At 37.1% G+C, this 18313-nt stretch overlaps 1 protein-coding gene across 1 annotated transcript in view; it reads left to right on the top strand.

The window, feature by feature from the left end:
* Window positions 1-488: 488 nt before the first annotated feature.
* Window positions 489-18313, top strand: part of PPP1R42 (protein phosphatase 1 regulatory subunit 42) — a 40309-nt gene continuing 22484 nt past the window's right edge. Inside the window, exons 1-4 of the mRNA XM_007448488.1 lie at window positions 489-617; window positions 2552-2718; window positions 4119-4257; window positions 8237-8353. Of these exons, the coding sequence (XP_007448550.1) occupies window positions 489-617; window positions 2552-2718; window positions 4119-4257; window positions 8237-8353 (552 nt within the window). The remainder of the gene's footprint in view (window positions 618-2551; window positions 2719-4118; window positions 4258-8236; window positions 8354-18313) is intronic.

The raw sequence follows: 18313 nt of genomic DNA, 5'->3' as shown, positions 1-18313 counted from the left end.
TGAAAAGAATTAAGGCTATAAACTTAGAACAAACCTAAATATCCCTAAAAATGTCTATGAACTAGTTTATCAAATAGTTTTATATAAGAAAATTACAGAGTGAGTTAAAATAACTTTTCCTAGGGCTTCCCTGGTGGCGCAGTGGTTGGGAGTCTGCCTGCCGATGCAGGGGACACGGGTTCGGGCCCCGGTCTGGGAAGATCCCACATGCCGCGGAGCGGCTGGGCCCGTGAGCCATGGCCGCTGAGCCTGCGCGTCCGGAGCCTGTGCTCCACAACGGGAGAGGCCACAGCAGTGAGAGGCCCGCGTACCGCAAAAAAAAAAAAAAGAAAAAAAAAAGAATAATAATATTTTTTCCTAAATTGCTATGTACATAATACTCCTATTTTTAATTTTTAGGAAGTTGGGCATAAAAAAATACCTAAACCTGCTTCTTAACATGGTACCAGAAGAGAGCTATTGCCAAGAGTTTGATTTATAGAGAAATCATGGTTCGACTGACCTTGGATCTAATTGCCAAAAAGAGCAATCTTAAACCCCGAAAAGAAGAAACCACTTTACAATACCTGAAGAAAATAACTCATATAAATTTTTCAGCCAAAAATATAGATGCAATTGTAAGAACTGTGAAATTATTTCCTATTTTTATATAATTAACAATGTAAAGTTTAGAAACTGGTATCAGGGCATACCTTCTTTTTAACTATACTTTGATTAGTCAGCTTTATATTGTTTTTATTTTAGTTTCCTGCTTGTGATGTTAAACTTTAAAAATTAAGCCTCTATAAAATACAACATTGTAATTGTTAAATATATGTGTTAAATACATATGTTCCCCTAAAATTCTTTATAGTGTAGCAAACTAGATTTAGAAGTATATGCTGGAAAATAATTTCAAAGATAATTAGTTTTGGATAATTCCAAAGCCTTGGAATATGAATTTTTAACATATCAAAATATTAAGAATTATATGTAAGTACCATATTTCAAAACATGAACAGTGACATCTTTTTTGCACATAATTTGACTGGTTATATAAATGTAGGTTATACCATGTCAGTTATATCAGACAAGATTATGTTAACTTGGATATATACTCTGTGCTAAGCTAATTTTCTCTGTGCTAAGCTAGTTTTTGGCTTTAATTTGGGAAATTTTAAAGGCAGCAATAACCCTTTTAGGCCATTTGTATTGGTATCCGTTGTCTACAATAAAATGCTAAAGACTACAGATAAGCAAAATTTTCTTGGAAGCATAAGCTACATGAGGGCAGGGATCATGTCTTTTTTTTTTCACATCACTCTAAATCCCCTATCCAGTACAGTGCCTGACTCATATTAAGTGCTTTAATAAATATTTACTGAATGAATGAATGAATGAAAAAAACACAAAAGCTCCAGGCAAAATTGTCAATTAAGACAGTCAGGGTTTTTTTGTTTTGCAGAGACCTTCTTCAGCTCCCATTCTATATTCCTTTCCAGTTTCCAGGTGAGACTTTTCCCTAACTGCCCAAACCTCATGCTTCCTTTTTATTGCCCAGAGAACTCTGCCTCATCATACCACCACAGACAGCTTTCTCCAGAGAGCTTCCATTTAATGTACTTTTGGCCCCTCACAATCAGTGCTCCTTCAATGTAGAGGACTTCTGTTAGGAGGAAAGCAAACTGGTTAAAATAATTCAACCGGTTCCTACGATGTGGCTGTATTTTAAAAGATCTTGTTGACTTAATGAAAGCTGAGATATTTTTGAGCAGAATTTCACTTTACTTCTTGCCTACTACTCTAGACTAACTCTACCACCACACAAGAAATGACAGACTTTTTAAAATACCTTTATTTTCTTACCTCAAAAGTAAGTGGTGTTCATTTATAAAACACATATAAATACATATAAAATAAATATAAAAAGAAAGAAATTGACTTGTAATCCTTCCATGCAGAGAAAACCACTATTAACATTTAGGTGATGTCCTTTCAGTCTTTTTTCTAGGCATGTATTCATATAATTTTACAATAATGGGTCATGTTGAATATACTGTTTTCATTTTATTATGAGATCTACAAGACATTACTAAAGAAATTAAAGGATAATTAATGGTTATACGGTATTTCCTTCAATAGCATTATCATAGTTTCTCTATTAATCCATTGTTCTTGAATATCCAGATGACTTCCAGTGGTTTTTCAGTATTATAAACCACAACAGTTTATTTCCAATCCTACAGAAAGAGTAAGCCCTGATTCATAATGTTGAAGCAATTATTTGTTAGATGCTTCAACTTCCAGAGGAGCCTAATTGCTTCCAAGGAAAACTGCTTGCCCTGAGAAAATCTTTCTTAACAAACACAATTTTATTGATAAGGTTACAGAATACTAAAACCTAGAACTAATTTTGTAATCATTCTAGTCTCATTTTGACTGTGTTAAGAACAGAGGAATTCTGTTCTTTTATATTAACCTTAACGAAATGTGTAGAATGCTTAAGTGAAAAACTTTCTTAAGAACACAAGTTTTCAGGAGAAATTATCACCTGTTCTTATTTTTCTTTTAGGAAGACCTCTCTCTTTGCAAAAATCTTAGCGTTTTATATTTGTATGATAACTGTATTAGTCAAATCACTAACCTGAATTATGCCACAAATCTGACCCACTTATACCTACAAAACAATTGTATTTCATGTATAGAGAACCTCGGGTCGTTAAAGAAACTGGAAAAACTGTAAGTGCTTTTATTTCTAAGTAATGTAATTGTCATCATTACAGTAATATTTTTGCATGCATGCATTTCCTTTATCTGCCTCATTTTTATTCTTTTGCAGTATTATTAGTACTAAATAGATTGGTATACATATAATACTTGACAATTTGTGTTTTATTAACCCTGATAACTTCTTTTGAAGGAGGGTGAGTTGTCTTAAGGGCTTATAGGGATACATACCTGAAACCTGCTTATTTAGGCTCAACTGGTGAGAAAAGTTTCCATGGAACCCAAATGAGTTCTGTGCCTTTTAGAATCACACATCTCAAAAAGGCAGGGTCATAGAACTGATAACATTGATATAGATTTGATTGTAAAAGGCATTTACTGCCTATGATGATTTTAATTAAACAATGAGGCCCAGTGGATCCAATTTCCCCAGATTGGAGGAACAATCAGTGCTTCTCAAAAAGCAGGCCAAGGGCCTCAGAATGGGGAAAATAAGTGGGGTGGGAGACGCTTATTAAAAATTCAGATTGCTATACAAAACAGATCAGCAACAAGGCTTTACTGTAGAACACAGGGAATTATATTCAATATCTTATAATAACCCATAATGGAAAAATAATCTGAAAAAAAATATATATATATAACTGAATCACTTTGCTGTACACCTGAAACTAAAACAATATTGTAAATCAACTATATGTCAATTAAAAATGCAGATTACTGGGTTCCAACCTAGGTAACCAAATCAGAATCTCTGGAGGTTAAGCTCAGAAATCTTCATTTTTAAACCTATGACCCAGGTGATTCTATGCACTTCAACACAACAGGAGCCTGGTAGACAGGACTATTTCTCTCACTTCAAAAAAATAAATATTTCTCAGACTTAATTAAGTGTAAGAATCAAATAAATAAACTTTTCATTGATTCAATATAAAGAGAACATTCTGCACGTACAGTTGACCCTTGACCAACGTAGGTTTGAACTGGGCAAATCCACTTACACATGGATTTTTTTCAATAGTAAATAATACAGGACTACATGAGCCATGATCCACGGTTGGTGGAATCTGCAAATGCAAAGTAACCAGAGATACAGAGTCCCCACTATAAGTTATATGCCGATTTTCCACTGCATGGAGGTCAGCGCCCCTAACCACACACCCCCCAACAATGTTCAATGGTCAACTGTATAATTTTCACATAGCTCCATGATTTTGTTATTATGTTTTTATCACTTCTAGACCATGATGCTCTCAGAATGTCTATTTTAAAATGGTTTACGGGGGATGGTGGTGGTGGTGTGATGAACTGGGAGATTGGGATTGACATGTATACACTGATGTGTATAAAATGGATGACTAATAAGAGCCTGCTGTATAAAAAAATTTTTTTAAATGGTTTATATTTTGCAGATATCTGGGAGGCAACTACATTGCTGTCATAGAAGGCTTAGAAGGCTTAGAAGGACTAAGAGAGCTTCATGTTGAGAGTCAGAGGCTTCCCCTTGGAGAAAAGCTCCTGTTTGATCCAAGAACTCTTCATTCTCTGGCAGTAAGGCCAAATTTCAGTATTCTGACAAAGAATATAGTGATCAATGCTTATAATGAAAAAAGGAAGGTATATCTGGACGTTGTAATACTCTGCATGTTTATATGGCCAGTTGAGAATTTGAGAGCTAAAACTAATTTTTCCTACATAATTTCTCAGAGACTCAGCAGCTATAAAATGGGAATAATAATTCCTGCCCCTAGGGTAACTGGAAGGATCAAAAGAAGGATGAGAAAAGGCTATATAAAGTATGAAGTTCTAATACAGATGTTAACTCATTCCTATTTTGACCTTGGTGTGATCATGATGACTCAAAACTTAAATTTTTAGGAAAAAAGCCTAAGGAAAGAGAAAAGCACAGTTATTTGGAAAAATTTAAACAACCTAGAGAATCATTATAATGATAAGTCATTTTCTCCCTGGATTCTGATTTGATTGTAGGTTGCATTACGTACAGCTCTGCCTCATCCAAAGCAGGTAGAACTGGGAACAGAGATATGAGGTTCCAGCTGTCACCTGACAACCGGGCAAATCACATAGAGGTGTCACAATGAGTTGAGAAGCAGGGAGCCAGAGGGTGCCAATCCTCAAAATGAGATTTGATAGGATATGCTACTTTCAATTCTGGGGCAAGGGATGTAAATGGAACAGATTTCATTGGTTTTACTTTAGCGGGCCCAAAAACAGAGGGCAATAGAAGGTTTTTTTAACAAAATTTATAACAATTGAGGGGTAGTGCTACAAATTGAAAAAGAAAGGAGTGATCTGATTTCTGTCCTACCCTCCCTACTATCCCATAGAAACAACTGTGTCTCAGCTCAACCTCAGCTGAACCAAGCAGACTCATGCCACTGTGGAGATGGATAGTTTTATTACAGATTATGACCGAAAATGTTTTTGCTTGCTCATTTTTGCAGATTCAAGCAGATTCTGAAATTCTAAATATAAGGTATACTTTTTAAGCTGTACATCCAGTCTTAAAAAGTATCAGGAAGTATCTTCTCTAAAGGTTAGCTATGTGTGGACACCTGGGTGGGTAGTCTCCATCTTGGTAGAGAATCCCAGGCCTTAGATTTTAAGATGGCTCTGATTTAGTATTGCTCTATTGTATATTTATGTCCTCATTAACGGCTGATGTTGAACTTCTTGTTAATTAGATAATTATTATTTTAACTGGTTTCTGAACATACGGATTACCAAGAGAAAACTATATAGAGAGATAGACATAAAAATAAAAATCAGATATTCTTTCAATTCTTGTTCATGTTTCCTATTTAGAAAAATAAAGATAAAAACTATTTCTCCCAGGGACTTCCCTGGCAGTCCAGTGGTTAGACACCACGCTTCCAATGCATGGCGCGTGGGTTCGAGCCCTGGTTGGGAACTAAGATCCCACATGCCACACAGTGTGGCCAAAAAAACCCCAAAACAAACAAACAAACAAAAAAATTATTTCTCCCTAATCTTAGTGATATTTAACACAAAATGATAATTTGCTTGAACTGAAATAAGCATTTTTTCTATATTGTGTTATCATTTGCTTATTGGGATATCTTTTTTCTCTCTTTGCTTCTTTCTTGGCTTCTTTCTATAAATTTCTCTTTTTTTTTTTTTATTTTTTTTATTTTTTTTATTTTTATTTTTTTTTTAACATCTTTATTGGGGTATAATTGCTTTACAATGGTGTGTTAGTTTCTGCTTTATAACAGAGTGAGTCAGTTATACATATATATATGTTCCCATATCTCTTCCCTCTTTGTCTCCCTCCCTCCCACCCTCCCTATCCCACCCCTCCAGACAGCCACAAAGAACCGAGCCGGTTTCCCTGTACTTAAGAGCATCAGTAAGAGCACTTTGAACAACCAAAAGGAGTTGTCCAATTAAAATATTATCACTAAAATATATATATATTGAACAGAATAGGTTATTGTTGTTTTAATGCCTGCTGACCTGAATAGGAGAGAGCCTTTATTATTTTTCCTGCTTTGGCCTATAAAGCTATTAACTGGGGTTTTCCTCTTAGCAGTTAACAATAGCAAAGTGAAGACGGCATCTAAGCTGTGTTCAGCCCTGACTCTTTCTGGTCTTGTGGAAGTAAAAGAGGTATGTTTGTAGACGACCTTCTTTGCTGGGAATTTAAGCCTTGGGTGACTAAACCCAGTATCTCTTTTGTCAGACGATACAGAGAGAATCTGGGAGAAATAACAACCCTGAAGGTGAGGTGATCAGTGTCACTCAACTAGGAAACAAGTTGAGAAGGGCTCTGCATGGGAGAAACCAGATGCCTCGAAGGACGAAACCTCTGAAATCAATCTCCTCTGAAGAGACTCAGCTTGGGCCCATGTGGGTTGGGACATATTTTGGTCTCAGTACTAGTGGTGACCACTGAGGCATCTCTTAGTGGACACGAATCTTAGGCCTAAGTGAAGGGCAGTTGCCTGTATTTTCCTCAGCTTTTGGGTGGGAGGCTAGAATAGGTTGGAGGGGGAAATCCTTTTCTGACAATTCATTAGAAATATTAACATTAAATAGAGGTATTTATTTTCCCAGCACCACTTATTGAAGAGGCTGTCCTTTCTCCACTGTATATTCCTGCCACCTTTATCAAAGATAAGGTGACCATATGTGCATGGGTTTATCTCTGGGCTTTCTATCCTATTCCATTGATCTATCTTTCTGTTTTTGTGCCAGTACCATACTGTCTTGATTACTGTAGCTTTGTAGTATAGTCTGAAGTCAGGCAGCCTGATTCCTCCAGCTCCATTTTTTGTTCTCAAGATTGCTTTGGCTATTCGGGGTCTTTTGTGTTTCCATACAAATTGTGAAATTTTTTGTTCTAGTTCTGTGAAAAATGCCAGTGGTAGTTTGATAGGGATTGCATTGAATCTATAGATTGCTTTGGGAAGTAGAGTCATTTTCACAATGTTGATTCTTCCAATCCAAGAACATGGTATATCTCTCCATCTGTTTGTATCATCTTTAATTTCTTTCATCAGTGTCTTATAATTTTCTGCATACAGGTCTTTTGTCTCCTTAGGTAGGTTTATTCCTAGATATTTTATTCTTTTTGTTGCAATGGTAAATGGGAGTGTTTTCTTGATTTCACTTTCAGATTTTTCATCATTAGTATATAGGAATGCCAGAGATTTCTGTGCATTAATTTTGTATCCTGCTACTTTACCAAATTCATTGATTAGCTCTAGTAGTTTTCTGGTAGCATCTTTAGGATTCTCTATGTAGAGTATCATGTCATCTGCAAACAGTGACAGCTTTACTTCTTCTTTTCCGATTTGGATTCCTTTTATTTCCTTTTCTTCTCTGATTGCTGTGGCTAAAACTTCCAAAACTATGTTGAATAAGAGTGGTGAGAGTGGGCAACCTTGTCTTGTTCCTGACCTTAGTGGAAATGCTTTCAGTTTTTCGCCATTGAGGATGATGTTGGCTGTGGGCTTGTCATATACGGCCTTTATTATATTGAGGAAAGTTCCCTCTACACCTACTTTCTGCAGGGTTTTTATCATAAATGGGTGTTGAATTTTGTCAAAAGCTTTCTCTGCATCTACTGAGATGATCATATGGTTTTTCTCCTTCAATTTGTTAATATGGTTAATCACATTGATAGATTTGCGTATATTGAAGAATCCTTGCATTCCTGGAATAAACCCCACTTGATCATGGTGTATGATCCTTTTAATGCTTTTAATGTATAATCCTTTTATCTTGGAAGAGAAAATTGGACTTACGAAGGAACTTTAGACAAAAATAGTAAGTTACATTACAATTACTATAGTTCTAAAAATTCCATCTGAAAAAAAGTATGACATAAAAACAAAATCTCCAAGGATTTTTATTTTCTTGCCTAAAGAGCACAACAGCCTGAACTGATAAATTTTTAATTTTTCACAGATTAGGATTTCTGGTTTCTATATATAGTATTTAATTAGACTATTTATTAACCCTAATTTAGTTACCTTTCTTACAGAAATCCCTCTCTATATTGAATATCAGCAATAATAATATTAATGACGTAAGAGACTTAGCAATACTGGAGAATCTTAATCAGCTCATAGCAGTTGACAACCAACTTCTGCATGTGAAGGTAAGGTAAAGGAAAAATTTTTTAATATTTACATGAAATTGTGATTGAAAAATACCTATTTTGCTAAGTAACTATAAAATGTCTTACTTTTAAAACGATTCTGAATTTGTCCTAAAACCAGTTTATGAATCTTTACTTCTTAATGCATTTATTTACATAATTCTACGTCTTACCTGGTTTTCTCGTCCATACCCCAATGCCTCCATCCCTCACCAACAGAAAAATGTTTCTCTGAGAAGGAAGTATATACTTTTTCCACTCTATATTATTTTTCTATCAAATGTTTCCCTCTGGAGACTAGATTTCTTGCCCCTTAACTCTGCTCTCCCAGCGAATGAGTTTCTAGTAACTGTGACTAGACCTGAACTCTCTCCCGGCTGCTCCTCCTTGGGGAACTCCTGGATCTTTCATTTATTCTAATTTGCACTAGCTATATTCATGTCATGTTATGCCATATCATGCCATATTCATTCAATTACTCATTCATTCAAACATGTATTGGGCACCTACACATTTGCCAGGTACTATACTACTCCATGTATTGAAAGAACAGAAGAAGAAAGAGTAGAGTCCCAGAGATTAAAAAAAACCCATGGTCAACAAGTGATAAGACTACAATGTGATTCTGTTTTCATAAGTATTGTGGTATCACTAACTTAGCCTGGGGCTAGGGAAGGCTTCCTGGAAACAGTCACCTGTGAGCTGAACCATTGCCAAAACCTCACAGTTTCTGGTTTGGCAATGGGGTGGGCTATTATATAATTTCTTTCTTTTTTTCAAAAATAAATTTATTTATTTATTTATTATTGGCTGTGTTGGGTCTTCGTTGTTGTGTATGGGCTCTTCTCTAGTTGCAGTGAGCGGGGGCTACTCTTCATTGCGGTGTGCAGGCTTCTCATTGTGGTGGCTTCTCTTGTTGCAGAGCACGGGCTCTAGGTGCACAGGCTTCAGTAATTGTGGCACGCAGGCTCAGTAGTTGCAGCACACAGGCTTAGTTGCTCCATGGCACGTGGGATCTTCCTGGACCAGGGCTCGAACCTGTGTCCCCTGCATTGGCAGGCAGATTCTTAACCATTGCGCCATCAGGGAAGCCCTGTGACATAATTTCTTTACATAGGACCATAGAAGGAAGAATAGGCTTCTTTCTCCCATAAACAGAGCTCTTATTTCAAAACCACTTTCAGACAGCTATCCTCTGACCCTAAAAAAGTTACCCCTGGTCTTGTTTCCAAATTCAGGACTATTACCTGGTTCATCTCATAACTACTGTAAGCAGTAGATAATTATGAAAAGAAATATTATTCTACTACAAATGAATTCCCCAAAATATTCAAAATGCCATTGAACAATCATGGTAGATATTTAAAATAAAAAGAAATAAGGAAGCATGACTCAATTAGTCATTTCAACTTACAACATGAAGGAATTAAGAAGTTCATGGGATAAATTCTGCATTCAATATATCTTAAATTTTAGACTGCTCTTCTATGCTTTTTCATTGGGCATTTTGTATTCATCAGAATTATTTAATTTTCCTATGATTTCACAGTATTTGTATCCATACTGTGATAGATGGGTAGTCTTATATAAGATACTGTATACTATATATATGATCCTATTTAAAGTGACAGAGCCTGGAGTTTAGGTATTTGATTAAGTAGAGAGGACCTGGGATGTGCACAGTGTTCAACATTCACCCCATGGGAAATGGGAACAGAGTGGCTAAAGACAGTAGCTCACCTTTCCTGGGGAGAGAATGGTGGAGAAATCCGGTCTCCCAAATGTGCAAGATAAGTATTTTCCCTAAATGTTTTTGAAGGCCAAGTTCTAAGCACAATGCTTGGCAAATGTTCAGTAATGAGTGCTGAATATATGAACACATCTTGAAAGATCTGGTTAGTTGTTAATTATCATAATTGCCAAGATTCAATGTAGTTACTGTCATTACTTTTAAAGTCTTATTCTATTATGCTTTAAACTCTGAATAGAAAAGGAGAGTTTAACAGGACAAAAATGCTAGCCTATAAATACTCCCAAAGGAAGTTTTCTGAATGACATTAAAACCAAGCTATTTTGCCTACAATGATTCTCTAAGGCCAAGTTAATGTGAGATTAGAAAGGAAGGTATAGGGGCCATGGTCATGAAGTTGACTATATTCTAAGTGCAACAGAAAGTCACTGCACTTAGAATAAAGGTCCTTTTAGGCCATGGTCATGAAGTTGACTATATTCTAAGTGCAACAGAAAGTCACCGGAAAGATTTTATTTCTTAAAGATTTCCCTATCAGCTATGTGAAGAATGGGTTACAAGAATGACAGCAAAGAGATCAGTTGGGAGACTACAGCAAAGATTAAGTAAGAGAAGATGGCTGCTTGGAGATAAAAAGGAGTGGATGGATTGAAGGTATATTTAGATTGAACTCATGGAATCTGCTGATTAGTAGGATGTGTAGGAATAAAGAAAACAAGAATCAAGGTTTTTGTGTGAGGAACTAAGGAGACAGTGGTAGCCTTTACAAGTTGGGGGATACAAGGGAAGGAATAAAAGAATTCCTTCTATTGAGAAGCCTATTCGATATTGAAATGCACATGTAAACTAGGCATCTGGAGTTCAAAGGAAAAGCAAGATTGGAAAGTTTGGGAGTCAACAGCATTTAAATGATATTTAGAGTCTTGGGACAGGGTGACAGACAAAGATAAATGAGGCCACTCAATATTTAGAGATCATTTAGATAAGAAGGCACTAGTAGGAGTCAAAGATGTAGGAGAAGACAAGAGAAAAAGGAGGTTTAAGGAAGAGGGAATGGCCACTTGACTTGAATGCTGTTGAGTGGCTGACATGAGGGCAGATAAGAGGTTAATAGAAATGCACTGAATCTGGCAATAGTGAGATTAGGTCTGGTCAACTGTGTTTTTTGCATATTTCAGAACAGAGTATTTAACAGGTATTTGCATTGTTTTTTCTTGTAACCAAAGCCCCACATACCTGTTAGAAACTTCTTTCCATGTTATGGATTGAGAAATTTCAGGCTTTTCATGAAATACTTCCCCATACCTGAAATTTCAGTATATAAACTAAAGGACAAGAGAAGGGAAAATTAAAAGGCTAAAACACCTTAAAAACAAAGTTAGGGGGACAGGTTTAATTTGTTAAGAAGTTGAACCAGAGAGGCTGTGGTTCAAAAATCACAGCTCTGTGTCTATTAAATAAATCATATTAAATAAATCTATTAAATAAATCATATTTATAAGTAAAAACATTGCCACAAAGAAAACTCCAAGCCCAGATGGCTCCATTGATGTATTCTATCATATACTTAAAAAAGAAATTATATCAAAACTACAAAAACTACTTCAGGAAAATAGATAAGCAGGGAATACTTCTCAACTCCTGTTATCAGGCTAGCATCATCCTATCCCCAACACTATTACAAGAAAACTACAATGAATAAAATAAATAAAAACAATATCCCTCATGAACATAGATTCACAAGTCCCTACCAAAATATTATCAAATAAAATCCAGCAAATTAGGACTTCCCTGGTGGCACAGTGGTTAAGAATCCAGCTGCCAATGCAGGGGACACAGGTTCGAGCCCTGGTCTGGGAAGATCCCACATGCTGCAGAGCAACTAAGCCCGTGCACCACAACTACTGAGCCTGAGCTCTAGAGCCCAAAAGCCACAACCACTGAGCCCACGAGCCACAACTATTGAGCCTGCGTGCCACAACTACTGAAGCCCGCGCGCCAGGAGCCCGTGCTCTGCAACAAGAGAAGCCACTGCAATGAGAAACCCGCGCACCGCAAGGAAAAGTAGCCCCCACTCGCCGCAACTAGAGAAAGCCCACGCGCAGCAACAAAGACCCAACACAGCCAAAAATAAACTTTTAAATAAAGTCCAGCGATATATAAAAAGATTATCCATAATGACCGAGTGAGATTTATCCCAGAAATCAAAGATTGGTTTGACATTCAAAAAATCAACGTGATGGGGACTTCCCTGGTGGCACAGTGGATAAGACTTCGTGCTCCCAATGCAGTGACCCTGGGTTCGATCCCTGGTCAGGGAACTAGATCCCACATGCATGCCGCAACCAAGAGTCTGCATGCCACAACTAGGGAGCCCACCTGCCATAACTAAGGAGTCCACATGCTGCAACTAAGGAGCCTGCCTGCCTCAACTAAGACCTGATGCAACCAAATAAATAAATAAATATTTTAAAAAATCAATGTGATGCACCAAAAAAATTAAAGGAGAAATAGTCTATGATCATCTCAATAGATGCACAAAATGCATTTTTAAAAGTTCAACAAATTATAAATAGAAGGGAACTTAACCTGATAATTGGCATTCATGTAAAATCAACAAAAATATCATACTTGATGATTAAAGACTGGATTCTTTCCCCCTCAAGACAGGGAGTAAAGCAAGGATGTTTACTCTGCTTTATAGAAGGCTTAGCCAGTGCAATAGGCAAGAAAATGAAACAACACTCAGTTTGGAATGGAAGAAGTAAAACTATCTTTATCTGCAGACTACATGGTAGGGTATATATTTAAAATCACAAAACTATAAAAAGCTATTAGAACTTACAAATTTAGTAATGTCATAGGATACAAGGTCAATATGCAAAAAATCAATTCTCACATACTAGCAATGAACAACTGGAAAATGATATTTTTTTAAAATACCATTTACAATTTATGTCAAGAAAGATTAAATACTCAGTAATAAATTTACAAAAATACATGCAAGAGCTATAGAATAAAAACTATAAAATATTGGGAGAAATTAAAGAAGACCTAAATAAATGAAGAGAAATAACATTTTCACGGATTGGAAGACTCTATATTATTAAGGTGCTAATTCTTTCCAAATTAATGTATACATTCAATATAATCCCAGTCAAAATCCCAGCAGATTTTTTTTTAATTGACAAGCTGATTCTAAAATTTACATGATAATGCAAAGGACCTAAAATACCAAAACAATATTGGTAAACACAATTAATGTTGGAGAACTTATGCTACCTGATTTCATGACTTTAACATTATAATAATCAAGACAGTGTGGTATTGGCATAGGATGGATACAGAGATCAAGGAAACAAATTAAAGACTTTATAAATAAATCTATACCTATGTTCAACTGATTTTTTTTTACAGAGGCTCTAAGATAATTCAATGAGGGAAGGATAATCTTTTCAACAAATGCTGGTGGAACAACTGGACATCCAAATAGTGAGCCTTCACCCTTCATACCATATACAAAAACTTACTCAAAATATAACATATCCAAATTTAACTGCTAAAAAATAGAAGTTCTAGAAAAAAAACATACATTTGAGTTCTTTAAAAGAACACAAAGAACATGACCTATAAAAAATTGATAAACTGGACTTCATCAAAATTTAAAACCTGCTTTTTGAAAGACATTATTAATGAAACAGTGAACCACAGAGAGAAAATATTAGCTATCATGTACCTGACAAACAATTTTTATCCAAAATATATTTTTAAAAACTCTTACAACTCTATGGTAAGAAGACAAGCAACACATTAAAAATGGGCTAGGGCTTCCCTGGTGGCGCAGTGGTTGGGAGTCCGCCTGCCGATGCAGGGGACGCGGGTTTGTGCCCCGGTCCGGGAAGATCCCACATGCCGCGGAGCGGCTGGGCCTGTGAGCCATGGCCACTGAGCCTGCGCATCCTGTGCTCCACAATGGGAGAGGCCACAGCAGTGAGAGGCCCGCGTAACGCAAAAAAAAAAAAAAATGGGCTAAAGATTTCAACAAAAACTTACAAAAGAGCATATACTAATGGTCAATAAACAAAAAAAAAGATACTCAGTATCATTATTCCTCAGGGAAATACAAATTAAAATAAAGATGTGATACCACTACAGACCCACTAGAATGGCTAAAAATAAAGAGACTGGCAGTATCAATTTTGGATGAGGATGTGGGGCAACTGGAGACCTCATTCATTGCTGAGGAAAATGTAAAATGGTACAACCTTTTTGGGGAACAGTTTAACAGTTTCTTATAGAGTTAAAAATGCACTTACCATATGACTCGGCAAACCCATTCTTAGGTATTTACCCAAGTGAAATGAAAACCTATGTTCACACAAATACCTGTATGCAAATATTTATAGTAACTTTATTTGTAATTTTGGAAACAACCAAATCTTCCTCAAATGGGGATGGAGAAACAAACTGTGTTCCATACAATGGGATATCACTCAGCAATAAAAAAGAATAAACTACTGATGCACACGACAACATGGATAAAAATCCGATTATACTGAGTGAAATAAGCCATACAAAAAAAAGAGTACATGGAGTATGACCCTATTTATATGAAACTCTTGAAAAGTAAAAACAAATGTATATAGTAACAGCAGATCAATGGCTGCCTGATGGGAATGGTAAGAGGCTGACTGGAAAGGGCCATAAAGTGAATCTTTTGGGATGATGAAAATATTTTTTTTAATTAATTTATTTGTTTTTATTTTTGGCTGTGTTGGGTCTTCATTGCTATGCGTGGGCTTTCTCTAGTTGCGGCAAGTGGGGGCTACTCTTCATTGCAGTGCGCGGACTTCTCATTGTCGTGACTTCTCTTGTTGCAGAGCACGGGCTCTAGGCATGCGGGCTTCAGTAGTTGTGGCACACAGGCTCAGTAGTTGTGGCTCACGGGCTCTAGAGCACAGGCTCAGTAGTTGTGGTGCATGGGCTTAGTTGCTCCGCGGCATGTGGGATCTTCCCGGACCAGGGCTCGAACCCGTGTCCCCTGCATTGGCCGGTGGATTCTTAACCACTGCGCCACCAGGGAAGCCCGAAAATGTTCTTTCTTGATTATGGTGGTCATTGTATGGATGTACACGGTTTAGTCATTTAAATAAATGTATTTTGTTATATGTAAATTATAATTCAATAGTTAATTTTAATATTAGAAAAATTCTCCAGAACCAAAGGACATGAGTTTCCAGATTGAAACAGTCTCCCAAATGCCAGCACAGTGGATGAAAACTGACTCACACCCAGGTCTATCCTTAAAAGTTTTTAGAACACCAGGAGTAAAGAGTTCCTAAAGGCTTCTACAGAGGAAAAGAGGATCATAATACAAAGAATCAGAAATCAAAATGGAATCAGAATCATCAGACTTTTCAATCTGGAAGACAGTAGAATAATGTCTTCAAATTTTTGAGTTAAAAATATTCTCAATCTAGAATTATATATTCAGTCAATTTTTCAAGCAATTATGGAGGTATGAAACATTTTAAAAATGCAAGGTTTCAAAAAAATTTATGTCCCACATACGTTTTTTAGGTAGCTCTTGGAAAATGTGTTCCACCTAAACAGGAGAGGAAAATAGGAAAAGGGAAGACATGGGATCTAGGAAACAGAAGAAAGGTTAAGGAAATTCCCGGAAAGAATCTGAAGGGAATTTGAAGTGAAGGAATGTCCTAGGAAAACATCTACTAGCCCAGGTTGCCTCAGGCTGAATTGGTGATAAATACATAGAAAACTAAGCAAATAAATAAACAACCAATTTTTAACTCTAGCGAAAATAAGAAACAACCATAGTGCATTATGTGGTTTAGCTCTGAACAATACTTAAGTGATCTTAGTAATATGGTCAATGGATATTAATCTTATTAATTTAAGTATGACTCTGTTGACAGGATGGAGGAAGGGAAGAGTCGTAGGGGTTGGAGTAATACTTATGAAAACTAAATCATCATCTTCCATAGTAGGAATTCAGTAAATACCTAAGATTTAAAAATCAATAAACAGCAGTTGTTATTTAGCAATGTGGAGGTAAGTGTGCATAGAAATAGCTGAAGTCGGACTTCCCTGGTGGTCCAGTGTAAAGAATACGCCTTGCAATGCAGGGAACGTAGGTTCGATCCCTGGTTGGGGAACTAAGATCCCACATTCCATGGGGCAACTAAGCATGCCCACCACAACTACTGAGCTCGCGCACTTCAACTAGAGACCCGACCCTGCATGCCGCAAACTACAGAGCCCATGGGCTCTGGAACCCGCACGCCACAACTGCAGAGCCCACGCGCCCTGGAGCCTGCATGCCACAACTAGAGAAGAGAAAAAGCACACGCCATGACTAGAGAGAAGCTCACGTGCCGCAACGAAAGATCCTGCATGCCTCAAGGAAGATCCCACCTGCTGCAGCTAAGACCTGATGCAGCCAAAAATAAATAAATAAATCTTTAAAAAATAAATAAATAAAATGTATGTTTTTTAAAAAAAAGAAAGAAAGAAACAGCTGAAGAAGTTGAATGTGGTTTTGTCTTAAGCCCAAAGGTACTCTCTACATTTTGTTATAAACCCTATGGTCTTATTTGATTCTTTAACTGTGTTGATTGTACTGCTTTGATTAAAAAATAAAAACAACATAATTTAAAAAACAGTGAATGGCTGGTAAGGAACAAATGGTTAATATCATTGTTATTGTATATCACCATATCCCCCATTAGACTGAGAGCCTTTAAGAGCAAGGAATTTTTGTTGATTTCAGGATTCCCTAGAGCTCAGCCCAGTGCCTGGCACATAGTAGACACCTACTACATGTTTATAAAATGAATGAATACAAGAACAATTTAAAATATTCAACTATCTGGGGAAGGAATGCAAACCATTTAGCAAGTTCCAGAGGCTGGGATAAGCCAAAAGTTGCTTTTTCCTCCCATAGAGAAAAGATATTCAGGGAGTGAGGATGAAATGTGAAGTTCTTTTACTTCCAGCAAGAAGACACAAGCAATTAAAAATGCCTAGACACAGCTTCTAGGAAGCCTGAATATAGACTTGCCTAGGGGTCATCGGAAATGTGCTTTTGTGGTCCATTTTAAATCACCCTCTGAAGGCTTAGTCAAAGGACATGAATGTTAGCATCAGAGTATTAACTTATTTCTCTGTATATATTCCTGGGATCAGTGTCTCCATTTTTTGGATTTAATTTTTCCATTCTTTATACTCATTGATTGAAGTTGCCCAAAAGCTGCTGACATCAAACCCTGTGCCATGGGAGAGAAAGCTCAATGTGCCACACATAAAGTTGCTGACATCCATCCTAACTAAGAGTCTTCAACAACAGACAGCTTTGTGCCATGGGGAAAAAGAAGTGGACATCATTAGAGAATTCTAACAAAACCACTATAACTACCAAAGGCTTTTAGCACTTAGACCAGCTGCCTTTAAATGGCCATTGTAGGTTCCTCATATGCACCTACAGAAAATACATGAAAAAAGAAAAAAATGAAAAAAATAATGATCACTTAGGATGGTTGCATAAGGACCTGGAAGAAGCTGGGCCAAGTGGCTTCTGTCCTTCCTGCTGTTTGGGATTTCATTCCCTTCCCTCTCACTTCTACAGACTCACAGCTGCCAAGGACTCCTTCCCACAAGATCCTCTAACCCTGCCATCATCTCTCCTATTCCCTAGTCCAAAGTCCAGGGCAGAGACTTGGGGAAGGGGAGGAGAAGGTGAGAGTGGCAGAGGAGTAGAGGAAAAAAATAGAAGATAAATCCTGTCTTTCCTCTCTTTCTCTATGTCTGCAGCACCTCTAATCAGCAAATTTTTCAAAACAGTTCCATATAATTTCTTGTTTAAAATTCTTGTCCTGCTTCTAAACCATTCAATCATGCATGCATTCATTATTTCTTCTTCATTCATTCAAAACACCTACCATGTGGCAGCACTTGCTAGACAATGGGGGAGACAATAGTGAGCAAAAAACAGATACAGGGCTTCCCTGGTGGCACAGTGGTTGAGAGTCCGCCTGCCAATGCAGGGGACACGGGTTCGTGCCCCAGTCTGGGAAGATCCCACATGCCACGGAATGGCTAGGCCCGTGAGCCATGGCCGCTGAGCCTGCGTGTCCAGAGCCTGTGCTCTGCAACAGGAAGAGGCCACAACAGTGAGAGGCCCGCGTACCACC

Source organism: Lipotes vexillifer, unplaced genomic scaffold (genome assembly GCF_000442215.2).
Source record: "Lipotes vexillifer unplaced genomic scaffold, Lipotes_vexillifer_v1.1 scaffold815, whole genome shotgun sequence".
NCBI classification, from domain to species: domain Eukaryota; kingdom Metazoa; phylum Chordata; class Mammalia; order Artiodactyla; family Lipotidae; genus Lipotes; species Lipotes vexillifer.
Note: the sequence above shows the minus strand (reverse complement) of the source record. Positions and strands in the feature narration are given on the sequence as shown.